This window comes from Gadus morhua, chromosome 16 (assembly GCF_902167405.1).
Source record: "Gadus morhua chromosome 16, gadMor3.0, whole genome shotgun sequence".
Taxonomy (NCBI): Eukaryota; Metazoa; Chordata; class Actinopteri; order Gadiformes; family Gadidae; genus Gadus; species Gadus morhua.
In genome coordinates, this window is record NC_044063.1 from 18,089,203 (window position 1) to 18,099,184 (window position 9,982).

The following is a 9,982-nucleotide window of genomic DNA, read 5'->3' on the forward strand; positions in this document are numbered from 1 at the left end:
GATGATGCGACTCTGCTTTAGGCATACGTTGTAGCGACGTGACCTGATGTGCTGTGCACCTGTTGCCCTCACTTAAGTATATCTAGTATATAGAGTAGCCTGTATCTCTGACTTGGTTACGTAAAATGTAAGATATTGGTTACATAAGAGAGATACATACTTGTCTTCGGATTGTATAATTTTCAGCATCAGTGATAACATTGTTATCACATGTTGACCTTGAAAATGAATATACATCTATTATGGGGTCTTACACATTTGCATTATATTTATCGATATTGTTTTGTGTATTATTATTGAATATAATTTGTATGACGTAATCAGTAGATAGATAGATATAATATCTAACAATAGTATTTTGTTATTGAATAATATCTAAATTGTAATTTGCTGAAATAATAGCATAAATGTACTAATAATTTCAAATAATCTATGGTATAATGTCATGTTAAATAGAGTAAATCAAAGTAATCGCGCACACACACACACACACGCGTGTGTGTGTGTGTGTGTGTGTGTGTGTTTGTGTGTGTGTGTGTGTGTGTGTGTGTGTGTGTGTGTGTGTGTGTGTGTGAACGTGCGTATGTGTGTGTGTGTAGTGTACAGTTTGCGGTATGTAGCATTTCTAATCAGACACTATTGTTGTATTCAATTGATGGACTTTGCCTGGCTACGGAATAACCTACAAATTTCATAATGTTAACCATGAACTATGCTCCTGCTCCTACTCTGGGTTTATGTAAGCAGACTAGCTTTCAACTTTCACCTAAATAAATAACTCTTTCCTCGTTCTCCATGCCTCAAATGTCAGTAATAAAGTCCCATATTTAGCAGAGACACAAAAAAAAATGCTAATCATATAATGGACTGCACCAGGACAAATTTGAGTGAAATATGTCAAAACAAGCGACTTAATAAATGTGTTCTGCGCATCTTACATGAGTGATACACACACATAATGTTTTCACAATTAATGAATTGTACTGTACGTACATTTCCTCCATGATTTGACCACCCATGTTGTGAAGTTTACGTGTCAAAACCAAAAACACTGAACACTGCATACAATATACTGTCTGTGACAACCACAAGAATCTACCAAATATACAGAATTCCCTGCCGGTTGGTTGAGGGATTGCACGGGACAGAAGAATCAGACCAATCAGTTGAATGTTTTCAAAAAGTATTTAATCAGCTCTCGAAGCTAAGTGGGACACGGACATGGAATGATATGGGGCAGAGCTGAGAACCCTGACAAGTTTTTATCTTTTTATAGCTTTATAAAATTAACAGCTTGAACTCTTTCCCTCAGATAAATGTCAGAACAGGATGTGGAAACTTTTCATAAATGCTATTTATTTTCCATCATATCTTTCTGTCTTCCTTTTGATTTGTGTTTTGTTTGGTAGTAGTAGTAGTGATCATCAGACAGAGAGCAGAAATGATCTGCATCCATTTTTACAATAACAAGTTATGCATCAATTGATTACCATCAGATAGATATGATCTGCATCATTTTATACAAGTTGAGTATCAATTGAATCTTTCTGTTTATGTTTTTGTGTTTGTATTTGTATTTGTTTCTGTATCACGGTTGGTGTGTATGTGTGTCTGTGTGTGTTCATAGTGAGGTATTGCGCTGTCTTGCTGTGTTGTGTTGGACTGTGTTGTGATACATTGAGGTCGGTTATCAGGGGGACCCTCCACGTACTGGTTGTTGACATAGGCAGTGTTTATAGCTTCTGATAACAGGAGCCTTTATAAGACAGGGATCAGACAGCCAGCCTCTGAACCAGCTGCTATACAGCTAAGGGCCAAAAAGTGCTGCATGTGCTGCCACAACTGAAGTATTTGGAGAATCTTGCACATCGTTTTGAATCGATAAATACCTTCATACCTCAGGCAACGCCCATCATTTTTTCTTGAATATACATCATCATGTATTTCAAAGGACTGATCATTACCATGTCACTCCTAACAACTTCAGGTAGGATTCCATCTGTGGTTTTTCCGTGCTCCCATGCAGAAGCGATTTTAGTTTTTTAATGAAAGGTTCACAGATATGCTTTTCTCCTCAGCATTCCCGCTTTATCCCAACGCCAATCAAAGAGAGATCGCCCTGGCCGATCCCAAGGAAAACGAGGCCCAGGATAAGACGGAACACACTAGGGATGTGGAGTGAGTGTGTTAAGTAGAAGAGCATCTAACACAAAGCCATCTTCATTGGCACATGGTGGTGACAAACTGTCTAAATCGGATAGCGGCTGTCCACCAGATGCATTTTCATCCCAATAAACGTTCTACTTCTATCTACCTTTCAGTGTTGAAAATACGCTGTATTCATTCTCCTCTGCTCCTCCTTCTCGTCCCACAGCGGGGCCTACAAGAGCTACATGGACAGCAGCGACCTCTACACCACGGAAGAGGGAGAGGGCCGCAGCAAACGCCCCATGGAAGACGGGATGCGACACAAGCTCAACGCGGAGTCCGAGCGGCTGCGCGTCCGCATGCGCCAGGAGCTGGCCGAGCTGACGGAGAGGCTGTCCCCGCAGCCGGTTCGTGCCGCCGCCGCCGCCGCCGCCGGAGCCCTGGGGGACATGAGGCAGCGCCTGGCCCCGCTCACCCAGCAGCTCCAGAGCTCCCTGAGCACCAACGCCCGGGAGATGTGCGGCCAGCTCGGCCTCTTCCTCCGAGGGCTGGAGCAGGCGGAGGCCCGGGCAGAGGCCGGCCCCTCGACGTACAGGGAGGCCTTCCACGGGATGAGCCGAACCCTGGAGCGCGGCGGGGCCACGCTCACCGACGTCACCGGCGACTTCCAGAGCAAGGCGTCGGAGGCGATGGATCAGCAGAGGGAACGAGAGGGAGGAGACGGGGCGGCGGAGGAGGAGGAGGAGGAGGAGCGATCGGGCCGGATGTGGCGCGAGATGAGGAGCCGGCTGGCCCAGGAGATGAGCTCCACCCGGCTGGAGGCGCAGAGCAGGCTGGGGGCGCTGAAGGCTGAGCTCACCGCTCTGCTGGTGACCTCGCAGCCTCTGAAGACCGAGGTCACGGCGAGTGTGAGCGAGTTCTGCCAAAGGGCAGCACTTCAGACCCAAGGGTTTCAGGCCCGGATTGAGAGGTTGTTCCTGGGGATGGAGGAAGAGCAGGAGGCCCCTGGAGCCCCGTCCTCGCCTGCTGACTCCTCGCAGCCCGGCAGTCTCTTGCAGGACGACTTCTCGGCCAAATTCTCTGCTCTGATCCAGGACATTCTGCATTTGGTGCAGTGAGTTTTGTGTATTAGTGTATATAGATGAAATATTGTGTGTATATATGTAAATTAGTATTGTGGTGATTATCAGAAAAAATTGACTGTGTTTCGTGAACTGTACAGCGCTTGTAAGGAAGTAACATTTTATTTTAAACATTATGTGCAAATTTTGTTTGTATCTTTTTTACAAATCCCGTTTATGACATTAAAGACAGTCTTCTTTAACTCTGCATTTTGTGTTTATTTCCAAAGCAGCAACAGCATCATAATAACATCAGTCATCAATTGAGCTTGATATTTTTTATTTTCCAAGCATTGTAAATCATCATGAGTTAATACATACCGCTGTTTATTCACACGCTGATCATTGAGAAAACAGCACTGAAACATTACTTTCATAGATTTCATAGATGGAGTTCCGATACAGATCCCTCATTCACCAATATAACATATTGATACATAATACAGTTATACAGAAAAAACACAGTAAAATATGACTAGGACAGCTGAGGGATCACTTATGAGTGATTGCTTAGTATAATTAAGCATAATTGTGATCAATGTTTCAGATGAATACATCTTGAGAGTATTTGAACTAATCCCCTACCATGACCTGCAGTGAATACAGTTATGGTGTGGCAGCATCAGCTGACCTGTCGTGTGACCACGTCAGTTAAAAGCACTAAGGCCCGCCCCTGAGTAGTAGAACTTCTTGACGGCCATCCAGCTGGCAAGGATCACCAAGGTGACAGCAGCAGATCCAAACAGCGCCCCCAGCACCACTGCTGTCACACTGCTGTCCTCTGCTGGGGATTGGCTTGCGGCTGCGCATAAAGGTCCAGAGAGAAAAATTAACGTTGCTTACATGCTATTATCCAACAAACATACGATCATCCAAAGCAAAATGACAGGTTGTTTACAACGTACAGTAAAATTGTTATGCACTATATAATATGCAAAGAATACCTTTTGTTTACATGTAATAAAAAAAGTATTTTAATTGGTAACAAAAAAAAGCCTACAATGATCTTTGCTTGGGATGACCATGAACTCACCATCTTCATCTTCAGCTGCAAGGGACGAGTCTATAGGGTGGAAAATATATTGATTACACATCATTGCAGTTACTGAATACTGTAATCAGTAATAGTTGTGGCATGCTGCATGGGCCTCACCTTCTCTGCCCATGGCGAGCGGACCAAAGGACACCGTGGCCACCTCCTCCGTGTCCTGTTCAACGGAGCGAGCCGAACTCCTTCTTCTTCGACTAGTACAGGCCTTCAACACAACCCCTCAGCCAAGTTAGTTTAGGGTCACCAGCCAGTCACAATGATCATCATTTACATATGGAAAGAAACTGCATTTGTTTAACTGTTGTAATGAATGTGACTTAATTAATAAAGTTTAGTTTGTGAAATGGGGCATCATTGTAACTTCATAACGGTTAAGCCCTGCAATGGGAAAGGTTTCAATTTGGCACGATCGTATCAAATCTTCAGGGATCAAATTACTTTGCTGCTATGTTTTATTCTGCGCTAATAAACACTGCTTCTAGTTGACTTGGAAATATCCCATACAAGAGATGCAATCCAAAAAAGACACGCTTTCAAGTTGTGTTGATGCCAATATTCAATATTCTTTTTCTCTTCGCTTTTGGTTCATTTTATTGAATGCCAAGGTTTGTTATTGTAAAGTCCTCTTGTCTTGGACCCCTGTGAAGACGAGCTCACGTAACAATAACAAACTAAAGGAGGTCATTGTGAACAGATAGACCCCCTTGAACTCACGTCGATCAGTGCCTGACACTTGGTGGGCTCACACAGCCGGAGCATACAGTGGAGGTAGATGCTGGACTTCTCCTGGTCTCGGTGCTCCACGAAGCGGAACGCCTCAAAGTTGAAGCGGGAGTTCTTGGCCACGCCGTTGATGGTGAGTGCGGCCTTCTGGTTCACAGAGCAGCTGGGGAGCATCAGCGGGAGACGGTGGTCATCACACGCTGCGTTTGCTGTTTCCCAAGTATGGCTTTACGTTGACAAACTTACCCGGCGATGAAGAAGTTGTGCCGCTCCGTCTGGGATAGGTTATAAGGGCTCGATGTCGCAAAACAGTGATCCAGAAACAAATTGAAACTGTCCAGTGAAAGTTAGTTGCTGAGGGGTTTGGGTTGTGAAAGTATAGTATAAAATCAACTCAAAACACAGTAAAGTAAGTAAAGTGCAGCATAGTATCATATCCTCTTGAAACACGGTATAGCTTAGTATAGTATAATATCAACTTAAAACATTGTGAAGTGTAGTATAGTATCACATCATCTTAAAACCGAGTACCTTATGGTATAATAGCATATTAAAACACTACATACTTCCCAGTCATGTTGACAGCCTCAACCTCAACATAGATTTTGGTTCTCAGTTCGAGTCCACTGATGGGCACCAGCAATTGATGATTATAGTTGGTGTCCTTAAAGCAAACATAAAGGATGAAACATACAACCAAGCCTGAATGCAGGTCCTAGTTAGATAACCTCATTAAGGTGGTGAAGGAGTGTTACTTACATTATATACGGTCATCTTCAGGGTGTCGATGAAGGTTCCGTTGTTGTCCCTGTTCGCCACTGAGACTGAAGACCTGACACACATAGAGAAAATTTGACAAAAAGAAAAACATACGTTCTATGTGTTTTTACATTCTACCGTGCTTTAAAAGTAATCACATTTGCATCGCATCATAAACGTTGAAAAGCGATATTGTGTCTGCTCTGAATCTGAGTCACTTCAACATGTTGGGTTTAACCGTCTAACCGCAACTGAAGCAACATGCAATATTTAGACCTTCTCTACAGACTCTCTCTATAGACTCTCCCTAGAGAATCTATCTATAGACTAACGCTATAGACCCTCCCTATAGACTCACTCCATACACAACATCTCTATAGACTAGTATGGAGTCTATACAGTTAGTCTATAAAGAGGGTCTATAGAGGGGGTGTATACGATAGACCGTCTCTATACACCCTCTCTATAGATTCTCTCTATAGAATCTCTTGATAGAATAACTCTTTAGGCTATCTATAGACCCTCTATAGACTCGCTCTAAAGTTCCTCTATAAAACCTCTCTATAGACTCTCTCTTTAGACTATCTATAGAGCCTCTATAGACTCGCTCTAAAGAGCCCCTCTATAAACCTCTCGTTAGACGGTCTCTTTAGAGTATCTATAGAGCCTCTATAGACTCGCTCTAAAGAGCCCCTCTATAAACCTCTCTGTAGACTGTCTCTTTAGAGTATCTATAGAGCCTCTATAGACTCGCTCTAAAGAGCCCCTCTATAAACCTCTCTGTAGACTGTCTCTTTAGAGTATCTATAGAGCCTCTATAGACTCGCTCTAAAGAGCCCCTCTATAAACCTCTCTGTAGACTCTCTCTACACCAGTAGACAACGTATGTAGGCTAGGCCAACCCCCTCCAACACTCCAAGCTCCCGCCGGAGTAGACTCCAGTGGGTCCACAACAGGTCATGAACGATGGATGGAGGGTCAGCCTGATGGAGGCGGCGTTCTGATTTAAAAGCGGGGGTTGAGACTCACGCTATGATCTGTGTGTTGTTGAGGAGGTACTCCAGCGGGTACCGGCAAGAGAAGTGGTAGTAGAGGTCAGTGGCGTAGCTGATCAAGCCCTCGCTGGAGCCCGGCGTGTCCACAAAGCCGGTGATGATCAACGACTGGACGGTGAGGAAATCTCCGAAGTGCCCCGAAGGGTCGGGCGCCTCATCCACGATCTAAACGAAACAGTAGAGAGGCATCACAAACGACGTCACTTCTACCCAGCAGCAACAAAAGGTTCAGATGGGCAGGTTCTCTCCGCCCTCAACTCTCTTTCCATTCATGTACCAAAAAAAACGACAACCCCTCTCCATTGCCTGAGAGCACCCTGTGAGGATAACACGCGGCCATCTCTTACCTGCAGCGACTGGCGACACGGGTTAGCCTGTGTGTGATTGACAGGGAGCTGGTAGCGGATCACCGGAGGGACCACGTCCGTGTGGATGGTGCCCTGGCAGTCGGGGATGCCGTGTTCCCCGTTCAGTGCCAGGCCCGTCGCATTAAAGCCCGCCCACTGGGCCGAGCAGAGGTTGACCTCGAGCGTGATCATGCTGGTGCCACAGTCCACCATCATGTCAGTGTTGTCTGGGGAAGGAGAAGAGTATGGCAAAGGACGTGAGTTGGATGAATGTGTTTGACTGTGTGAAGAAAAAAATGTAGAAAGAGTAAAGAAAGGCAGTTAGATGAATATGTATGATTCGTCCTACAAATATTTAGGAGACAGTGAGGATGATTAAAAATATGGCGTGGCATCTCTTCTGAATAATTGTTTAGCATTTCCGTTACAAAAATATGTTTTTCTTTCACACAAAATATTAGCTTCTATCATATATTTTGGATCATTTTAAACACGAGATTCATTTTTTATTATACTTTACCTGGTACCCGGTCATACTCAGACGAGCAGTTGTAGGTGGAGAGAGTGGGCTGGATAAACACCACCACCAGGGGGAGACATAAGTGAAGCAGCATGCTGTCTGGAAGGTACGCACTACTCCTGTATTTTGTGGGAGACAAGAAAGCTTACAATCAAACAATACAATGCACTCTTCTATCAATTCAGATATTAAATACGTTTCTGATTTATAAAATAAATATGAAAACCTTTAACTTTAGGATTTCTCTGACTGAAATGCAGACTAGCCCCGCTGTGATTTGAGCAGTGATTATATAGTCCTACCTTGGAGAGAGGATATTTGAGCTGGAGTTTCTGTCAGAGCAGCACAGGTGGGATGAGGCTTTTATATTCCCGCATGGCCTCCGAGCTCATTCCAAAGAAGTGTGACGGTCTTGAGCACGCCCCCTGATAAATAGAGACCCCGACGACAATACACCGGCATGGACACTGAATACATGACACGTTATGAAATAAGTTATAATAATTATGACATATTCACTGTGTCGATGCACATACACACATACACATGTATTAAACATAGCACCTGGACATACATTTAGTCTCATTGCTGGTTTCAAGCCTAAAAAGAAAACATGCACACACTTTCAGATTCAACTTTACTGTCATTGTGCAGAGTACAAGTAGGCCTACAAAGACAAAAATCTAAACAGAAGTGCAAAAGAGCTGTTGAGGTGCAGTTTGATAAAGATTGTCATATAGTGCAATATAAGTACAGTATAGTTTAAATAATAGGGTGGGATAGTGCAAGAGTAGGGAATACAGTCAAGTAGAGAATACAGTATGAGCAGCATGAGATGGATATAACAGATATAACGGGTAAGAGCAGCATAGATAGACAGTACGGTGAGTATGAAAAGTATGATAATATGATAATATAATATATAATAAAATATATAATATGATAATATAATAATAGTGGATTAGATACAGTTATTAGATATTAGATACATTATATACAGTCAAGTACTATAGATAGTGCAGTGTCAAATGTACAGGCAGATATAAGGACAAGTAGTCATGAGTGATGCAGTGTCCAGGGGGTTGGGTTGGGGCGGTCACATGGGTGTGGAGTTCAGTAGGGTAACAGCCTGAGAGAAAAAGCTTCCCCTGAACCTGCTGGTCCAGGTGCCGAGAGACCTGTAGCGCTTTCCAGAGGGAAGGAGGGTAAACAGTCTATGGTTGGGAGGAAAATGGTATTTTGCGATGCTGCGCGCCTCGGCAGGCAGCGCTTTGTCTGGACAGTCTCGATGGCGGGGAGAGAGGAACCGGTGATGCGTTGTGCCATTTTCACCACCCTCTGCAGTGCTTTCCGGTCAGAGGCAGAGCAGTTACCACACCACACTGTGACACAGTTGGTCTGTATGCTCTCTATGGCACAGCAGTAGAAGTTCAACAGGATCTGAGGAGGCAGTTGGGCCTCAGGAAGAAGAGGCGCTGGTGAGCCTTCTTGATCAGGGCAGAGGTGCTGATGGACCAGGAGAGGTCCTCAGAAATGTGGACCCCCAGAAACCTAAAGCTGGTGACACGCTCAACCTCTGTTCAGTTGATGTGGAGATGGGTGTGTGTGCCACCTTTAGACTTTCTGTCGTCCACGATGATCTCTTTTGTCTTCTTGGTTTGCACATAGTGTTGTTGTTCTTCATGTTGCAACACAAAGCCTAATCGTCCCCACCAATGTCTTTGCATGTTTCAGGTTTCCCTCTGGAAAATTGGTCGGCTTCAAGACCCCCATGTTGCTGTTTCATTAGCCCATACTTATCAAATCACATTGTGTTTATTAGATGATACACAATAAGTGTCCATTTCAGGTTTTATGTATTCCAATTTGAATAAACAATGCTGTTGTTTGTCCATTTATAGTCACCATGGACCTACATGATAGTCCAAAGTAACATATTGTTTCAATGCAATCCCCATCAAATACATCAAATGTTTGTTGACGTCAAGTAGTATTGCTTTAGTTCTATATGTGTACTCTATATACACATCAAATGTATTTGTATACCCCATGGCATTCTCTTATACAAGACACTCAACAAAAAATGGTCCATATAAAACAAGGTTTCCCACTGGATTGTTACCACTAACAATATACAACTTCTCCAATATACAAATATTCAACAGAAAAAATTGTTTAACCATTGCGTGCATGCTTAAAGTGGGTTGATACAACAATTTGAACATAATATCCTCAGAATAATAATAATGAAATATGAG

The 9,982-nt window shown here is 43.6% G+C and overlaps 3 protein-coding genes across 6 annotated transcripts in view; 1 reads left to right on the forward strand and 2 right to left on the reverse strand.

Annotated features, from left to right (window-relative positions):
- Positions 1-1,628, reverse strand: part of LOC115561364 (uncharacterized) — a 46,229-nt gene extending 44,601 nt beyond the window's left edge. For all 4 annotated transcript variants that reach the window (XM_030381398.1, XM_030381397.1, XM_030381394.1 and 1 more), the window contains exon 1: positions 1-1,628. This exon is cut by the window's left edge. The gene's annotated coding sequence lies outside the window, so the exon portion shown is untranslated.
- A 71-nt stretch (positions 1,629-1,699) lies between these two features.
- zgc:162608 (apolipoprotein A1/A4/E family protein) lies at positions 1,700-3,472 on the forward strand. The gene is made up of 3 exons (XM_030381400.1): positions 1,700-1,987; positions 2,079-2,178; positions 2,375-3,472. Exons 1-3 carry the CDS (start codon positions 1,939-1,941, stop codon positions 3,264-3,266), a joined length of 1,041 nt encoding a protein of 346 aa, XP_030237260.1. The 5' UTR covers positions 1,700-1,938; the 3' UTR covers positions 3,267-3,472.
- Positions 3,473-3,532: 60 nt separating this feature from the next.
- Positions 3,533-8,107, reverse strand: LOC115561365 (zona pellucida-like domain-containing protein 1). The gene is made up of 11 exons (XM_030381399.1): positions 8,027-8,107; positions 7,725-7,843; positions 7,205-7,431; positions 6,832-7,022; positions 5,803-5,875; positions 5,610-5,707; positions 5,290-5,376; positions 5,035-5,206; positions 4,423-4,525; positions 4,303-4,332; positions 3,533-4,071 (listed from the first exon to the last, which is right to left on the reverse strand). Exons 2-11 carry the CDS (start codon positions 7,816-7,818, stop codon positions 3,917-3,919), a joined length of 1,230 nt encoding a protein of 409 aa, XP_030237259.1. The 5' UTR covers positions 7,819-7,843; positions 8,027-8,107; the 3' UTR covers positions 3,533-3,916.
- Positions 8,108-9,982: the final 1,875 nt, after the last annotated feature.